This window comes from Olea europaea, chromosome 15, assembly GCF_002742605.1.
Source record: "Olea europaea var. sylvestris chromosome 15, O_europaea_v1, whole genome shotgun sequence".
NCBI classification, from domain to species: domain Eukaryota; kingdom Viridiplantae; phylum Streptophyta; class Magnoliopsida; order Lamiales; family Oleaceae; genus Olea; species Olea europaea.
The window spans coordinates 6,068,163-6,088,093 of record NC_036251.1 but is presented as its reverse complement, the minus strand read 5'-3'; the positions used below and the strand labels follow the sequence as shown (position 1 = coordinate 6,088,093).

Sequence of the window (19,931 nt, the reverse complement as noted above, 5' to 3'; positions counted from 1 at the left end):
TATGGGGTGGAGTGAATTGAACTACATTAATTCAATAATAGACTAGCATTTCACTATGCGATATTCTAATTCTTGTATTTTACTCTTTCATCGTCATGATTTTATCCCCACCAACCAAAAACTACCAGGTGAAAAGGCTCTTTTACTTTAAATCTCTTTACTTTAAATGATTGCTCTTGTATATGTGTTTGAAATAGACTCAAAAATAAAAGTTAACTGCTTTTAATTATTTTTAGACAACAATTCATCTTATATAATTCAATTACAAGGCCAAACATTGTAGTAACACTACAAGAAAATATAGTTTTGCCCAACAACCAAAAACTACCAGCCAGGTGAAAAGACTCTTTTATTGACTACAAAAAATACTTAGTCGATCATCTCTTTGCCGACTAGTGTTTTCCCAATCAAATAGAAATAGTCAATAAAAATCATCTTTATCGACCAGTTTTTTTTTTTTTTAACCCACCAAAAATTAGTAAGTGAAAATCATCATAAATTCTAATGTTTATTTTGAGCCAAATGAGCATTATATAACTCAATTTGGAAGGTTCATCACTGTATATGTTGCATTATAACTGTGTTGTTATAATTTAATGTGATTGGTTGCAAGATCTTTGTTGTTACCTATTTCCATTTGTGTTCCCCATAATGCATCAAAATTTGGGAGGGAAAGGAAAGTACAGTTATCCATTTGCGGTTAACTGAAGTAGTAGCTAGGGTTATTCCATTTGTACATTAAGGTGTCCACCCCCTCACATGGAGAAAGGCCCACTCCGAATAAAACATTTTTATTTTGAGTGGGCCTCCCTCCATGTGAGGGGGTGGGCACCTTGATGTACACCCCATTATACATAAAGCATAACCCGTTGTAGCTGTAGAGCACCTGTACATAGCTCTTGCTTTGTACCAAAAGATCTTCCAAGAAGTATACCTAGTGATCATATAGAGAAGGGACTCTTTTAGCTAGGAGCATCGAGCGAGGGGAAAAAGTAGGTAATTTATTTGCGAAATTATTCCGTAGGTTCTTGGTCTCATAATTTGGTCTTTCAAAACCTAGAAATCCATGCCGCTAGCCTCTACTAGGGATTCTCCAAGACATACTATATCGATATTGTCTTAGGATCATGTTTTGGGATTGTGGAGTTTTGATCTTGCTGATCAAAACACAGCCTATCAAACCAATTCAAACTCTAAACAAAGATTATGAAATTTGCAAACTATCCTTGATACAACATATGTGTTACTGTAGTTTATGGTTTAAAATTCTGCTATTATGATATACATATCTATGAACAATATTTTTTTCGCTTATTTGAATCCTTGTCTACTTGTTTTTAGAATTTTATGCTCTTTAAAAGAAGTAAATATGAAGTCCTTCTCTCAGATTTATTGTGGCACAAACATGCTACATTATGTTTATGCTTATAAATATTTCTACTGCTGCTTCATTTATATGATACGATTTTTGCCCAAGCTATTAACCATTACCTGAAGTAACATATGTTAGCATTACATTCTTGACTGTATATGCAAATGTGATGTGCTCTACATGACCAGATTACACTTTTTATACATGAATTAGAGGAAGAATACAATGTATAGCAGAAGAGGCAGGTAAAAAAATGAATAAAGGTGAAAGCTGAGGCCTAAATAGGTAAGCGACTATTTGAATTCTAAATAAAATCATAGGTAAACTAAGAAAATCCAGCGAATTTTTTTTTTTCATTCTTCAATTTTTTTAATGGGATAGTGATTCAAGTCCCTTCTATTTATAGCAAATGGTAATTTCTCTATGTGATCATTATATGACTTTTGTATATCTAAAATCTATATTTTTTTCGTTTTTAATTTTGTTTTAGAATGAAGTAGGTTATTCCAATACCATTAAAGAAGAAGCCACCGTCCCCAAGACCTATGACTGGTCCTATCATGCCCTCAGGGCACATCTCCAAGTGGTAAAAGGGGAGGGTGGAGAAATCCAACTTTACTTGAGACTGCTGCGTCAAGGGTTCGAATCCTAAAATATGGATTTGGCTCTTGGGTAAGTGCAAGTGTACAAGCAGCCTTCCACCCTGTACTCTTGGAGGCATAACCTGCGATTTACCTCCTTCACGATGCTCCAGGACAGGGGCGGTGAGAGACTCTTAAGGTTGAGATTCAACCTTATGACTGGTCCTATCATGCTGTCGATCACTGCACCTAGCACAAACCTTGCACCTGCCACCTAACCTACAACAAATGTGCCCATAGAGACAGGTAGTTCTATGATTGAATTATTAAGTTATTAATTCCTTTTTTTTTTTCGTGTGTTAATTGACATCATATTCTCTCTCTCTCTCGGATATCGTATTCTGTCGAAACAATGTGTTAATACATACTTAGTATGGTTAGCTCTATATCTACACATAGAAAGAATGCAAGCAAAGCCACAACATAGGATTGAATTTCAAGCATCGACTAGTAATATGCTTTGCTATATAATAGTACGCTGAACTTCATGCGTACCATTAAAAGGCAACTTTGTATTCTAAAAGGAAAATTTACCAACAAAATTATTGATGAAAATCGGAAAGAAGAAAAAAAAATTCAAATTCTCATACAAACTACTTTACAAACATTTGTCTCTAGTGAATACAAAAAAGCTAGGGAAAAATAATCTGTACACTTAATTATCTTGCTCGCGTTATGTTCAAACGTCTTCTTTATATTCTTTTGTTTTAAAAAAAAAAAATTAACTTATTTTTGGTTATACTTTGTGGATATGTAATATTTAAATGAATGAATTTAATAGAAATAATGTTGGAATATAATGGAAGAAATAAATGGAATTGGCCATTTAACCCGACCATATTTCCACAATGGCCTTTGACTATTTAAAAAAATATTTTAAGTTAAAATAAAAATTTTATATACCATTTGCCAAAATTGCCCTCATCTTAAGCAAAGAAATGAGAGGAGACAAAAGAAGAAAAAAATTTACATGGTCTTTACAATCGCATCCGGTCGAGCACAATTTCCTCACAGTCTAACAAATACCGACCACCACAAAACTCACTCATTATCTTCAATAAGATTAGTTTTTTTTTTTTTTGGTAGGTTTAAGAGATTGATTTTTCATTTTATATGTTTCGTTAATTTGTGTATTAAATTGATATTTATGATGTTTATTGATAAGTGTGTTTTTGCACACTTATTTAGATCATAAACATAACTTAATTACGAGCAAAATGTTTAAATTGTGAGTTAATATCGTGGAATTCATGCAATGTAGGTGTTTCTATGAAAATGGTGAAATTCAGAAGAAAAAAGCATAAAAATGACTAAAATGGAGCAAAGTGATAGTCCAGGGATCAAAGTGCAATTATCCAAAAGATGGTCCGAAGGACAAATCAAGGAAGTGAAAGCTAAGTACCAATTTGGTGATGTTATGAGATGATGGAAATAAAAGAAACAAGCGAAAATGGACTAAAGTTGAAGAAACTGAAAGTTCGGGGATCAAGTTGCAAATAATTCATAGATGAGACGGCAATGGAATGAAGATTCAAGAGTGTTAGAGGTCAATCGGATGAGAAAAGGAGTCAAAGAGATGAAATATGGTCGAAGTATTATCAAGTATCAATTTTCAGGCGAAAAAGTTATGCTCGTGATTTTTAGTCTCTACTTGAAATTCATTTTCGGCATAGTAAAAATCAGAATTTGAGAAAGCCTATTTCAATCAAAATTGTAGATCTTTGAGTTTTCTTTCCAATACACTTTTAATCACTTCAATCGAAGATCAGGAGAGAAAGTTATGATCAAAATACTAAAAGCTATCCGACGAAAATAATTACATAACCATGCGGCCGCATAGAGGCCTCCTGAGATTTTTTTCTCAAATTTTTTTACTCTATGCTACCGCATAGAAATGTATTATGCGGTTGCATAGAACAAGTTCTGGGGTCGATTCTACAGTTTCCTTATACGATTGAAACTTTTTTAGTAACCTAATTTTCACGCGATATAAATACCAAAAGACGTCCAGAAAGAGACAGAACGTATTGGAGGTAGAAAAACACTTCTTGGAGAGAATTTTGAGCACAAGAACAAAGATTTACACGAAGAGCTTCAAGATTTCATAACCCGGTGATGCCTTTTATCCAAAATTTGATGTATTCTTTTATTTTAACCATGTTATACTAGATTTTCATGTGCTAGGAGATCGATGTAACATATAATTTGATCTTTAATTTTCTAGTTTTGCAATTTGATATTAAGACATATTTCTATTGATTTGAATGATTTATACGCAAGTATTGTTTCCGCAATTAAGGGCCCGTAATTGTGTGAGTTTGAGTGATTTATTCTTGCATTCGAGAGAATTGGAATAAATTTGACATAATATAAATCATCGTAGGGTTCGATAGGGGATAGAAATATACCGCTATGTCCTACGTGAATTTTTAAGTGTTCATAAAATCGCATGCATTTTTACATATGCACTTGTCATAGAAATATAGGCCAGTGGTATGTAGAAATAGGTTCAATACATCTCGAGAGAAAGTATTGGATATACTTAGGAATATTGATTCGTCATAATTGAAATGTGTTGTCGCATTGTGAAATTAGGGTTTTAAAGTGATAATTGCATGAAAAATCGTGATCTTAGTGTGTTTAATTCTTGTTAATTACAACAAATGTGCGTTCTCAACATTTAATTTCATTCTAGAGTATTAAAAATATCGTTTTGCATATTTAATTTAATTCAATCATCAAAATTGCATAATTAAGGTTTTCTTTCCAAAATTAGGGTTTTAATTAGGTTCACATTCACTTTGGTAATTTAGTTTCGATTAAGGTGACGATAGATAAAATTGAACTAATCAATCTCTGTTGGACGATATTCGAACTCATTTAATCCATTTTATTACTTGTTAACAAACCGTACACTTGCAGTAATTTTAAATTGAAAGAAATAATTTCGTGAACATTTATTCTTTACTATTTTGGTATATTATTTGGTTCGATTTTGGGCAAAAAAATGGGTTGAGAATGTCGAAAATGACAATTTCTTGCCATTTTGAACAAGAACAGTCAGCCAAACCAACTATTCTAGGAGTCAACCCAAGCCCCTTTTTTTAAATGGGCTGACTGTTCGGCCCAACCCTCTATTTTAGGCCCATTTTTTTCATTTTTTCTTTTCCTTTTTTTTTTTCATTTTTTCCTCATTTGCTTTTTCTTTTGTTTAAAATTCTTTTTAATTCATTTCTCTTTATAATGAAACTTAATTTATTCAATTTTAATTAATTAATATTTGTGTATTCTTTATTTAATTTTCGAAACTCTCTTTTGTTTTTATATTATAGGTTTTTCTTAAAAATTGTTTTAAAATTTTCTTCATATTGTAAATATATTTTTGATCAATTTAAAATTCTTTTTAATTCTTTTTGTTTTCAATTTTAATTAAATAATATTTATTTTAAATTTTAATTTAAAAAAATTATTTTCATTTGTAATTCTTTTTTTATTCTTCTCCTTTAATTTATTAAATCATTTAGTTTTTTATTAGCAATAGTGTAAAATGAATCTATGTTTTACCTATAATAGTTACAATTCAGTTTGCTTAATTTTCTGAAACTATGCTTTATTCCGTTATCTCTTCTCAATGTTCTAATATTTGAATTTTTGTAGGATGGAATACCATCTAGATGCGGAGTTGAAATGGATGTTGGGGAAAGCTACTTAAAGCAGTAGCATTGACAGTTTCACTACTGTACCGAAGCTGCTAGATGATCAGCACGCGGATATTCTACTTCAGTCCTTCATCTGGTCCTCGTATCAGTTGAGAGATGTGCAATATTCCGAGCAGATCATCGATGCACTACTATGACGGCTACTTAGGACAGTCGATAATGATGTTTTCCACTTCGACTTCGAGGGCAAAGTCACAACTTTCTCCTTGTTTAAGTTTTTACTTATGACTGGACAAAATATTACGGGTGATGAAGTAGCTCGTAACAATACTCAGAGAAGCAATAGGCTACACGACACTTATTTTAGGGACAGGGGACAGTTCTTCTATCGCAGCTGATTGGCGCAACCAAGGAATGCTACCAGATACTAGACAAACTGAAGCTAGGACTGGTCTATATCCTTGAGAGCATTGTACGGTGTCATCACAAGAAGACTACGATCGATATTTTTCATTTGAAAATTATTGATGATATCGATGCCTTCAACAATTATACGTGGGCCCGGAGATATTTTGAGTAAACCATACACATCTACATCAGATCACACTCGAAGCCCAAAGAGTCCATGCGTAGGTATGATACTTATGAATTGTCCCTGGAAGTGTAGGTAAATGTTTAACATAATCAACGTTAAAATTTTTTTTTATATTAAATTTATATATAATAATTGTATGTGTTACAGATCTGGGCATATGAGACTGTCCTCTTCTTAGATACTCGATTTGCGAGGCAAGGAGAGATACGCTGTCTTTGGATACATCATTGCGAACATCCTCAGCAAACTAATGTCCATCTAGCAAATAGTTATCAGCTCTTCTCGACGACCCTCATGGTTGTATCATATATTTGCGATTTATATTGTACATAGTTTAAAAATCTCATCACATGATCATTAACTAGTTGAAAATGTCAATATATTAGCTTGAAGTCATAACTGAGTTGACACCGTTGATGGAGGAGAAGGGTCGAGATTTTGTGCATGAATTAGTCGTTTCGCACACTCAAGACGACTAGATGTCTGATTCCATCCTGGACTGAGATTAGGTATGTGAATTGAATATAATTTCTTGATTACAGTTTTGTATGAATTAACAATTATTAATTAAGTTAACAATTTTTAATATTGTTATTTGTGTAGGGGCGCGTTCTAGTTGATAGACGATCACTTCCATCTAGAGCATCACCTCGGCCAAAGAGATATCATTCTCTCCCCATCTAGACACCTCTTATATAGATCTCATGCACACAGTCAGAGTCATTATTTCGATGATCTGTAGGCCTACATGATTGGATTTATAACCGAGGATGTGGGAACGCTACAACAAGAATTGATAGGATGGGTCGACAATTTGGGACGAAAGTTGATAGGAAAGGTCAACGACTTATTCCATGATGTTGGAGTACTACGTGGCCACTTTGTAGACCTTCAGAATGAGGTCGTAGCACTTTGAGATAATATAGCAAGCAGGCGATGGGATAATAGAGAGGGTGACAGAGGGGGAGTTCACCCATAGTTGTGGCCAGATGATGAATTAAAGTCATTTTTGTCATTTGTAGAGCGGGAGTTGGTGGCCCCAATGGGACGGGAGAGGTGGCGGAGAGGGTAGCCCCAATGGGGATGGGAGAGACAACAAAGAAAGAGGAGAGGACTGAGGAGGTGGCCCCGATGGGGTGGCAATCCCTGTGGCGGAGGAGGTGACGGTCCTCGAGATGGAGGAGGGGAGGACGCTAACTGTGACTAAGAATAAGAAACATGTTGTTGACGTATCGGACCAAGTGTTCGGCAAGAGGTCGAGATTGTCGTCAGAGTACATCATTCTTTACCTTCACGGTTGAGGCAAAGAGGAGAAGGTTTGTGAATGAAACGTATCCCAAACTATTATGAAAGGTAGACTATGCCATGTGAAAAGCGTTCGAAATGGAGTGGAGGAAAATTATGCCCACTAAGTATTGTATGATTTTAGTAAAGTACGCTACGCTAACTCATCTATATTTTTTTAACATTTTCTCTATTTCTTTTTTTTAGAGCTGACCACACGATAGCTCAACGACGATCTCGAACGCTTACAAGAGGTTCTATGACATCACCACTTCGGGAGTTTGACTCGTCGATGATGTAAGTAAAGTATTCATATTGTTACTTATTATGTATATATAATTTTGGTTTAATAAATGAAACAACTCCCTTTTTTTTATTAGCGTTTTCTGATGTAACACATCAACATGGCCATAGATTTGTTGCGCAGTCGAACTTAAAGATATCCAGAATCATTTGACATTCCTAGTGAAGTCATATTGAAATCGAGTTTATATGTGCATTTACCATTGAGTATCAATCACTCCAATTTATGGGTAGTGAGTACACGGTACTCGAATATATGCTCGAGTAGGTCATAAGGATGTCGTCTAGTGTTGGAGGAATTAGAGAGAGTTGTACGCATATGTACATTCTGGTGATAGCTAATCATCATTGCTTTGCTATGGAGATCATCTTTACTGATTCCATTATATATGTGTATCGCTCCGGTTATTCATGTCTACTCGAGCAAAATCTAGAGCCAATGGCTGTGATCGTTCCTCTAATGGCTAGATGAGCGGGGTGATTGTGCAATCTAGACTAGCCATCGTATGAGACACGACGAAGATGAGACAGTCAATATTATAAGTATTTATATTTTTTTATAACTTGAAAACTTAGTTTTTAATTGAACAGTATCAAATTAACACATTATTTTTCAATTGCAGGAGTGATAGTGGCATGCTCCTAATAAAGTATATTGAATTTTTAGTATAATATATAATGTTGATGGAATCATTTAATTATGGATACAAATCTAGAGGAATAAAGTATTGTGTGATTTATACGAATTTAATTATGATCCATAAATATTGTGTATTGAATTTTTTAATTATAAAATAATGGTAAATGTTGTAAAACTTATGTAAATATTGTAAATTTAATTGTTTATTTTATTATGAAATAATTGTACATATTACAAAATTTATGTAAAAATTGTATATTTAATTATGAAATAATTTTAAATATTGTAAAATAAATATAAATATTGTTCATTTAACAGTGATATTATTACACATTGGTCTAATTGTCATTTAGGAAAATCTGATTTATATAAAAGTGGTGAGTATGCTTTGTTGCTCTACACTTATCCCACCTACACGGTCGAAAAAATTGTTCGATTGATAGTATTTTAGATGTACATGGACATCCAAAATCACGTGGTTCAATTTGTAGTGGAAGAATATGGTCGAAAACTTCCCACTCAACTTTATTCGGGAAAGGAAATATAGTCTCAACACACGCTACTCTCCAAGAATCAACTGTGTAATAAGGAAAGCATAATGTTCTCGTTACAAAACCTTGATACATAGTCATCACGACTGCATGCTTACATCGAAAACTCTTCAACTGAAATCGATTACAAGTGCATACATTATCAGTCAAGTTTACCATGTATGTCATATTACGTGCACATTTCATGGAGAAGCGTAACTCATCCAATGGTTCCATATTTAACTTTTTTGCAACCTCTACAGCTGAAGAGTTTATCCTCTTGAGCCGGGACAAGCACACTCGTGCAACTCTGTGATTCTACATGTCGATCGTGAAACCATTGCCGCACCTTGTTATGAATGTTCTCACTATTTGCAAGAATTGGTAACTCTCAATCGTTCTTGCAAGGTCTTCCGATTGCATTATATATGGTACATGCAATACTCATAATGTGTATCGAAAAAATTTTCAGCGATACCATTTATTATAGGCGATCCTTGATCTGTTATAAAAGCAAGGTCCTCGACTTTCCCAATCACTTTCTTCAACTTTGTAAAGGACCAACACATCGATAGATCATTCTTGTGTCGACTATGTCGAATGCAATAGGGTGAATTTTGATGTTGGCGTCTTGACAAGTAACAATAATCAACTTGCATTGGTATCTAACTTTCAGAGTTATACCATCGACTAGAATTGTAGGTCGCATTGCATTTTAAAATCTCCAAATGCATTGTCCAAGAGTCATGGAGAAAAATATAAAGCAATTCTTGCTTTCCGTCTCAATAAAAATGTCAAGCCATGATTAGTTGTCTCCATATTTTGGTAATACTTGGCCAATTTAGGATAGTCTTCCTTAGTCGAGCCCATTCTTTGGCCTTCCAGACTTTCTAGTAGTTCACGACCACTCTATATTCTCGAAGGACATCATTAATGATGTTTAATGATGTCCTAAAGTCTATAGACCATCTGTGGATCCTGATACTTGTACATTATCTGTCGACCAATAAACCATGCTCGAGTTTGTATGTAATCATTTCGATGAATTTTTACTTCCCAAGTATGTTTTCATATCCATCTTAATCATTCGCAAGAGCTAACAATAACTGTCGTCGAAGTAGACAATCATCGAAAATGACTTGTTGATTTTTTTATCTTGAACTTAAAGTTGCATATTAATGTCATCCAATGCACATTTTCTTGTAAATCTTTCTTTATTGCAAACAATTGTTCGGTATGGAAATCCTAATCATCAAGAATCACACGCGAATAATTAGAGGACGGTCCACTGATTCAACCCCTGAGCTCCCACCCACTCATGTCTCTAATGAAATAAAGCAATCAAATCCTCATTTGTAAATTCTTTTTTATTTTCATTGTCGTGAACTACCAACAAGAAACTGTTCATAACAGCGAGATCACGATAAGGAGCAACTATCTCAAGAATAACCACATCATCCTCACAAGCTATCTCCACCGTGTTTCAAAAATTATTGGCATTGTTATCCACTCCATTCGAATCTTCGTATTCTCCTTTGACAACATCATTCTTTACTAAGGTCACGCAAAGAGAAGTTGTGTACATTTTGTTCAATTTAAATAGATAATTCACTTCAACATCAAAAGTAATCTTCATAAGTGGAATCGAAATAGATGAATGTTCGTTGAATTGAAATCTCAGTTCCATATTGTATTAAGTGGGATCGACATTCAACTTGTTTTTTAAATTATGATACATTCCCGCATAAAAAATGTAATCTCTGTTATAGAAATTGGAATGCCACCATGTATATCACTCATCTATTTTTATATCCGTTGATCATTTTCATCCAATTCGAAATAACCAAAGTAACAAATTGGGGTTATAACCATATCTGCATGACGAAATAAAAATTTTAATTATAAGAAAAAATAGTCAAAAATTCAGTTCAACCTTAGTAGCAATACAAACTTCTTAAAAAAGATGGCTGGTCGGCTATGTAGCCGGCTGTAACAGCTGGCTGTGTTAGCTGTTGTGCCGATCTGAATCTCATGCAGATGGATTTTTTCCTTGTTCATGTAAAAAAAGTTTAGATCAATTAAAATTTTTTATCTACATGTTAATCTATAACGAAATAAGATTTATCAATTAAAAGCATAACTAATTTAACGAAAACGAAATTAAACATACATAAATATACTTACTGATTCAAAGTGATTGATAGAAAAAATATTTTCTTATTCAACGTTCAATAATTTTTTGAGATTTTAAGGTTGAAAATGATGAAAAATGAGAGAGTTTTTATTTGTGTTGGAATAAATAAATTAGAAAAGTTAGTTGATTTTGAAATTTAAGTGGAAATCATTTAACTTTCACTTGTTAACTAAAAAGGTAATATTGTCTTTTAAACAAAATAATAATTTGTAATTGTATAATACATTTGAGGGCATCTTTGTCTTTTACCATCCAAAAGATCATTGTGAAAATATGATATAGTAGAAAAGTCAAAATGAAAAATAAAGGATTTGAAAGGGTCATTTTTAAAAATTCCCTTTAGTATTAAGTAATTTTTTAAAGTTGTCTTTGCAAGTAAACTTAGCTCTTGGTTGGAATTAAGCCCCTCGTTTGGCTCCCATTTTTTGGAATAGTGTTTTCTTTAGTTGGAATAATTTTTTTTTTAAATGAATGGTTGGAAAAGAAGAAATTTTTTTTGATTTACGTATAATATTATTTTATTAAAAATTATGTCATTAAAAATTAATGAAATGAAAATTAATGTAGTTAAAATCTATATTTTAATTAGGAGCGTATATTGATCAACCTACAAATTTTCCCAAAAGTCAAGTATGGATGTCTTTTTCTCATAGTTTTCCAACAATTCTGTCAATGTGGACCCCGGCAAATGCAGAAAATAAAATTGGCCAAAAAATTATTTTAATGGGGTCAAACAAACCTATTCTTAGAAGTCATATTTATAAATTGTTTTGAGTCACATTATTAGAAGAAATGCATCTTTAAATGTATTGATAAAAAATATTTGGTTAAAAAATAAAAAAATTTTTAAATTTACGTATAATATCATTTTATTAAAAAATATGTAATTTAAATGATGTCTAATTATTATTTAAAAATACATTTTTTCTGAATATCGTGGATCAAACAGGGCCTTATATTATAGGTTTGTTGAAGTTTATTGCGTCAAGCAGAAGCAGCAGCAACTCAACCAGAAGAAAAAACTCAGGAAAATTGTTATCATTAGCGGCTCTTATGTCAGTCCACCGCATCCCTCTTTGCGCCTCTATATATGCATATGTTTACATATAATTCTTGATACATACATATATATGAATTTATTTCAATTTTTGGAGATTTTTAATTTGTGGGTTTGGTTTTTTCATAATTTTCCAACAATTCTGTCAATGTGGACCCCGGCAAATGCAGAAAATAAAATTGGCCAAAAAATTATTTTAATGGGGTCAAACAAACCTATTCTTAGAAGTCATATTTATAAATTGTTTTGAGTCACATTATTAGAAGAAATGCATCTTTAAATGTATTGATAAAAAATATTTGGTTAAAAAATAAAAAAATATTTTAAATTTACGTATAATATTATTTTATTAAAAAATATGTGATTTAAATTATGTCTAATTACTATTTAAAAATATATTTTTTCTGAATATCGTGGATCAAACAGGGCCTTATATTATAGGTTTGATGAAGCTTATTGCGTCAAGCAGAAGCAGCAGCAACTCAACCAGAAGAAAAAACTCAGGAAAATTGTTATCATTAGCGGCTCTTATGTCAGTCCACCGCATCCCTCTTTGCGCCTCTATATATGCATATGTTTACATATAATTCTTGATACATACATATATATGAATTTATTTCAATTTTTGGAGATTTTTAATTTGTGGGTTTGGTTTTTTTTTTTTTTTTTCTGAAAATGAAATTGTGCAGATTGGGTTCTTTTTAATTTGTTTTGATGGCTTCGAAAAGAATCTTGAAGGAGCTAAAGGATCTTCAGAAAGACCCTCCTACTTCTTGCAGTGCTGGTACTGTTGTAGTCCCTCTTGTGTCTGTAGTTTTTGGTTTTACGTGTTGTTTGATAGTTTGAGTTTTGATCTGTGACATTTGGATCGTTAAGTTTATTTTTATTAGCATTTCGCATGTGGGTATACAAAAATTGCTCTTTTGATCATCTATTATGGTAAAAAATTTAATTTGGTTATGAAAAATTGTGGGTATGGATATATTCTTCATACTGGTCGAAGCTAAAATCCAGGTGGCATAAACATTAAAAATAGTTGGTGTTTGGGTTATTTCTCTTAGCAAGCTTTACCTTTTAAGATTGGATTCCAAGACTATAATACCAAACAAAAAAATTGTGCTTTTGGGATTTGTTTTAAGAATTTATTAAGTTTATAAATGTCTATGTAAAATGGTCTTTCTATGTGAAACGTCAATGATTTATGTTCGTGCGTACAGTCATACATGGACGATTCAGTTGTTTTTTGCTTCAGTGATCCGAGGCCGTGCAAGAATGCAAAAGTTAGGTGTGTGCAGCACTTTATTAATGGAAAATTTTGTAACAAATAGTAAGAAATGTTTTATCGAGCTTCTTTTTATCAAAGATGTATATCATTCTAATATAAGTTTTCAACTTGGCTGTGTAAATGATCTACTTATTTTCTTGTTTATAGCTATAGTTCTTACAACCAGGATGTAAATTAAAAGTTTGGAATAAGAATCTTGATATTAAAAGTTCTAACTTAGTATGTTTTTTCCGATGAATCCGTTTCCAAATCTTAAATTTTGTTAGAACCAACAAAAAGTTGCATTCTCCTACTTTCTTTATCATAAATGCAAAGACATCCATCTATTCTTTTGGATTTTCCTTCATGGTTCAATTGTGTGCCTTCACTTACATGTAGTATATATAATTACTCAATTATGATTAATATCTTTTCCTTGCTTGTTCTCTGTCATTGCAAGATGGTAATATAATACTCCTTGATTTTTTATGCATATGAACAGGGCCTGTCGGCGAGGATATGTTCCATTGGCAAGCAACGATAATGGGTCCTCAAGACAGTCCTTATGCTGGGGGAGTGTTTTTAATTACTATTCATTTCCCCCCTGATTACCCGTTCAAACCTCCAAAGGTATGACATTCAGATTTGGAAAAGTCAAACAAAAGAAAAAAAGGGTGTCACCTGCCTGCAGTTTTGTTCACAAGTCAAATTTTTTGAAAATTGTAAATCTGTTATTGTCTTTACTTTTTTATTGCTTGGCCTGACATTCTGTTCTGTTACTACTTTTCTGTGTTGCACGAATACATCAACCAGGGTGTGCATGTCCATGTCACATGTCAGACATATGTTGGATACCACCACTCCTTGAATATTCTACCATGGTTATTTTTGTTTCTTTATTAGAAATTTTGTATATTTTAACTCAAATTTATTATTAACTTTCAAATAGGTACTCATATTTAAAAGATTTAAATAAAAAATTAATAACAAGTAAGAAATTAAATTTACACAAGAATTTTGAAAATTTAATCAACATGTCAGCGACTTATCGATTCGGTGCTTTTTGAAAAATTGCGTGTTGATGTGTTCAACACTCACACGTGCCCGTGTCAGTGCATCATAGCAACCTTTTGTATTCGTGTTGGGATGTACCTACTATACATGTTTGTACATGTTAATTTTTTCTTATTATTAAGTAGAAAAAAAAGATAGATATTCTAAAAGTAGCTCTTCACTAAAATGTTAAAATAGGAAACTTATTTGCAACTTTAACCAATAATTTATTATTATTTTTTTTCCAATACCCACTTATATCCTGTAATTGAGCTTTTAAAACTTATCTAAATATTTACATCTCTGCATGAAGCTTGGACGTATCATCAATATTGCCTAAGTATTGTTTGATCATCATTGGTTTGAGAGAATCAGTGCCAAATATCAGACCCTAGTCGTAGTCAAATATCGGACACAAGTTGGTTTGAAGGTTTATATAAAATGGAAAAAAAGTCTGACGTTGTGAGAATATTCGTGTATGCTCAAATAATATGTCTAATAAGGACATGAGCTTAGAGTTGAATTTCGAATATCATAGCTATAACCTAACATGCAAACTAAGAGTTCCAGTTAACTAATTTCTTCATTTGACCTGCTTTTGCTTTTTTTTGCAGGTTGCATTCCGGACAAAGGTTTTTCACCCTAATATAAACAGCAATGGCAGTATTTGCCTTGACATCTTGAAGGAGCAGTGGAGCCCAGCCCTAACAATTTCTAAGGTTATTTTTCTTCACTTTGGTGCTTTCATATTATCTAGTAGACACTGATTTTAGCATTTATTAAAAATGAGTTTTGACCATGATAATAATAGACTATTTATCCATCTATTTCATAACTCTTTGCTAATTGACTTGATTCTGTTTTCTAAATAACGTGAATATTTCATACTTTTCCCATTTTTACTTGTGTTCTTTTGCCTGTCAAACCCTCCTATTTCTCTCTCATATTGGTTGATCATCCTCTCAACCCATTCCGGCAACCTACCATTATCGTAAAACCACTTCTACTAACCAAACTTAAGGCCTCGGATACCCAAAAATAATACAAACAAGATTATAAGAATAATCAACCAATGCAACCTATGTGCACAATATTCTCCCGAAAGTATTCTCTCAAATTACAATCACTCCATCAGCCATGAGCCTCAAAATCACCATTCATCGTCTCCGACTGTTGAAATAAAGGAAAAGGAGAATTAAAGACTTGAAATTTCCGGCTATGAAGCGTTTGAGTCTAATGGTAAATGGGCCTGCAATCATGGATTGGTGTTTTTTACCTGTAGGAGCCTGTGATTGTTGCCTATGTGTTGGTGGTAAGTGCTTGTGATCATTGCTCTCAGTTTGTAGACTAAGCAAGACCAATGTATCTGGAGATTTAGTTAGCACTAGAGGCTGTGATGGCAGTGGTTTTAGAGTTGATGGTGGTGAAAGTTGAAACATCGACAGTCTTGTGTAGATTTGGTGAGATTGTGGTGGTTATAAGCCTGTGGCATGATGGTGAAGGTTATGGCGCAGTGTCAGGATGGTGGTAATGTTATACATCTGTTAAGGTCATTTATGTTCATTTTGGTGTTGGGCCTTGGGGGTGGAAGAGTGGTACATAGATGTAAACTTGGAAGGAAGCATTTCGACTTCTGGTATAATTTATGCTGTTCCAGTTATACCGAGATCTGTTTTTCCCAACTATGAAGTTTTGCACTGACCCTTAAATGCCTCAATTCAGGTTTTGAAATTTTGTAAAAGGTAACCCTAAATTGTCTCTAATTTATGTGCTGTAGTACCTCAAGATTTGGGCAAAAACTTGAGAGAATGTTATATATGTTTTGGTGAAATTGGACTTTCTGGTTTGTATGAGGTTTTTCTCTTTACACATGAGGGTCTTCCACAGAAATCTTTTGTGTCCGTTACTTGGATATGATCATCCATGAAGAATGTACCAATAATGGCATGTTTTTTATAAATGGAAATTCAAAACGCTTGGGGATATTGCAGTAGGTTGTTGAAAATTATTTCTAGGCATCCATTGATAATATTTTTTTGTACTTCATCTTAGATCATGTATTTCATTATGAACGAACACAAATAGTCGAAATTTCCTTCTATTATCTGATATGGGGTGGATTTTTTTGAATGTGTGTATGTTATTATTTCATTACATTCAATTTCTCAAGGTTAGAATCTATCTCGTTTATACTTTTAAGGTGTTGCTCTCAATCTGTTCACTTTTGACGGATCCAAACCCGGATGACCCCCTGGTGCCAGAAATTTCTTACATGTACAAGACTGACAGGGCCAAGTACGAACAAACTGCTCGGAGCTGGACCCAGAAATATGCAATGGGTTAGTATGATTTGCCTATCAAGAGTCACATGCATTATGTAAAAATTATGTCTCTCTCCAGTCTACTCTTGTAATGGACAAAATGTATCATGCAGCTTTGAATTATGCTTTTAGTTTTTCATATCAGATTATCATATCATTATCGTGAAAGACTGGATACTGTTCATTAGTGTTGTTTAATGTTTAATTCAGAGTGACTATGTTCTGCAATTTTCTTTGAAGTTTATTAAGGCCCTTTTTAAGCCACATTCTTTGAAAAGATATAAATATATTCTTAAACAGTGATTTGACATCATTTTAACCCATATTATTCAATAGAATAATATTACAGTAAATTCAAAATTTTTCCTTATTTTTTAATTACGCATTTCCTATTAATACACTATTCAAAAATGTATTCTTATGAAAATAATGTAGCTCAAACGAGGGCTAACTTTTTGAATAAAATACCGTCTGACAATAGTAGTAGAAAATGCTGCTAATCCTTTCTCGTATGAGTGGTATTGTCAATCCTTGCCTTACCCACTCCTTTATAGGTACTTTATCGACTGAGTAATGGTAAATTGCCAGTTTGGTTCTCGATCTTAGGAGTTGAAGTAGTGAGATCCTCGATTTTCATATTTCATAGCAAAGTTGTCATTCTGAATGGTTTTTCCCAAAACATGCATGAAATTTGAGTAAAAGGGAATACTTCGTTCTCATGTTATGTAAGAACCCGTCCCTTCACTTTTCAGCCCTATGTGAAACGCATGTCCTCTTATGTCTATTTCCACATTGAATGTTCTTAAATATTCGTTTGGAATTTTTTTTATTTTTTCATTTTCATTTTTATAGAATTTTATTCAAAGCATTTGCTCCCCTTCTCTTATCTCTTACATGTTCATTTTGATTTAGCCCTTGTTTAATCCCTATTAAATTTTATTCAATTCTATTTTATTTTTCTCTCTCCTATTTTCAATCACGCGATCTTTCATAAAATAATATTACATGTAAATCGAAAATTTTTCCTTCTTTTTTAACCACCTCATTTTTCCAAAAAAAAAAAAAAAAAAAAAAAAAAAAAAAAAAAAAAAAAACATTATTCCATCCATTTTCATTTCCAAAAAATGGGGGCTTAGTTAGGTCCCTTCCGCTTCAGTAAGTCACGAATTTGTAGTATTATCATCAATGCAATATGATGCTCTTCTATCATGTTCTCTATTATGTCTCTATTGTTAGATGTCATTGCATGGGTTAAAGAAACGATTCATTTCTAAAAGAACAAATTGATTATTTTACTGTGTTTCTCCTTTTAATTTGTCATTTTATGTTTTGTCTTACATGGATTCGGATTTGAAGTTAATGATATGGGATTGTGAATAGAGTACTTGTTATTCATTCTGCTCCAATCTTCTGATTGTTGTTTTTTTTTTTTTCAATGAATCCTTTTGATTTACTGTCTTCTACATATTCTATTTGGATATTCTCATGATTTGTTGGAGGCTCATGTGTCGAGGTGTCAAAAAATTGAGTTCAACTCTCGATCTTTGTCAAAAAGCATGAAAATATTTGCAAGATTCATTTGTTGTAGTGTTTGCACGTTAAATTCATGTATGCATGCATGCATTGTTGGGTCGTGCATTTGTTAATCAAATTGTGTCTAAGTGCATTTGTATATGTTGAAGAGGTGTTTGTAGAGATTTGCATTATAATGGAACAGGTTTAATGCTTTTAGTTCAAGATTCTCATGAACTCGTCTTACTATAAAAACCTGGAAATACATGGGGAAAGATTTACTTGTGCAAGTTTCTGCACGCACGTACGCACATATTTGTGGTCTAGCATCTAGCATGTTCATGTGAATTTCACACGAGTATGCATCATATAATATGCATTTGATCAATCTGAGTGCATTCGACTCAAATAAGAAGCAGGTTGATTGTAGATCTTGAGCATGTTTTGTAAGACGAACAAGACCACATTAAGTCAAGTATTACTGGGCAAACTGAAAATTTTTATACGAGTATTTGACTAGCTATTGATTGATGAGTTTGTATGAATTTTTTTAAAGAAGATGATGAATCAAGAAATTTTTCTTCTTCTCCATTTTTTTTTTTTAAAGTAATCAAATATTTTATTAATCAATGAAAAATACATAGAAAGTGTATTATTAATTTACACTAGAAAGGAACATGAAATTAGGCACTCCATTTATATACCTGGTAGATACAACATTAAATCAAGTATATTATATCAAATAAAATAATTTTCTAATCTGTTTTGTTGTTTGTGTTTTATCATTAAAACATTGATTGTTTCTCTCTCTCCTTACACACCAAATGATGCAACCTGAAATAAGGTTCCATACAAGTTTGCTATCCTTATCGTGGAACTCTCTTTCATGCGTTTAACATGTCTTTCATACGTCTTGGCAATACACAATCCATGTGCTGAGATGTTAGAATACCGTTTCATAGCAAGGGAGCAGCATTACAATGAAGGAACAAATGGTCTATCGTTTTCCCATCTCTCCTACACGTATAGCATCACTCTGTAACATCAAAATCCCTTGTGAGGAGATTATTAGTAGTTAAAACTTGTCTCCTAACAATTGTTCATAATAAAAATGCCATCGCTAGAGGTAGTTTACATTTTCATACCACCGTCCATGAGAATGAACTCATAGGTCTCAATAAGGATTTAAAATACATGTAGATTGAGAAGACACCATTTCGTGTCAAACTCTATCTACTACAATTATCCTCTCACATCCTGATGTGCACCTTATACAAAGATATACACTTTCTCATCCTGCAAGCCTCGTCGTGTACACCATGTTTAAAGAACCTCTTCTTTACGAGAATAATTTGATCTCAATGGAACAAATGAGAACATAGAGATGTAATTATGTAAACCAAAAGCAATATCGTAGAATCTTTCATTGAACCGCTTCATGTGTGTAACGCCCATTGGTTGCAATAATGACTCACTTTATGAACTCCTATGGTATTAGTTCATCCC

At 32.8% G+C, this 19,931-nt stretch overlaps 1 protein-coding gene across 2 annotated transcripts; it reads left to right on the top strand.

Moving 5' to 3' along the window:
• Positions 1–12,181: 12,181 nt before the first annotated feature.
• Positions 12,182–17,141, top strand: LOC111409955 (ubiquitin-conjugating enzyme E2 28-like). Of its 2 annotated transcripts, none has more exons than XM_023040088.1 (5): positions 12,182–12,273; positions 12,965–13,059; positions 14,042–14,169; positions 15,207–15,311; positions 16,793–17,097. In XM_023040088.1, exons 2-5 carry the CDS (start codon positions 12,990–12,992, stop codon positions 16,934–16,936), a joined length of 447 nt encoding a protein of 148 aa, XP_022895856.1. In that variant the 5' UTR covers positions 12,182–12,273; positions 12,965–12,989; the 3' UTR covers positions 16,937–17,097. The 2 variants fall into 2 exon arrangements, with proteins under 2 accessions (XP_022895856.1, XP_022895855.1); XM_023040087.1 differs by lacking the exon at positions 12,182–12,273 and adding an exon at positions 12,735–12,807 and having other exon boundaries at positions 16,793–17,141.
• The last annotated feature ends 2,790 nt before the right edge of the window (positions 17,142–19,931 follow it).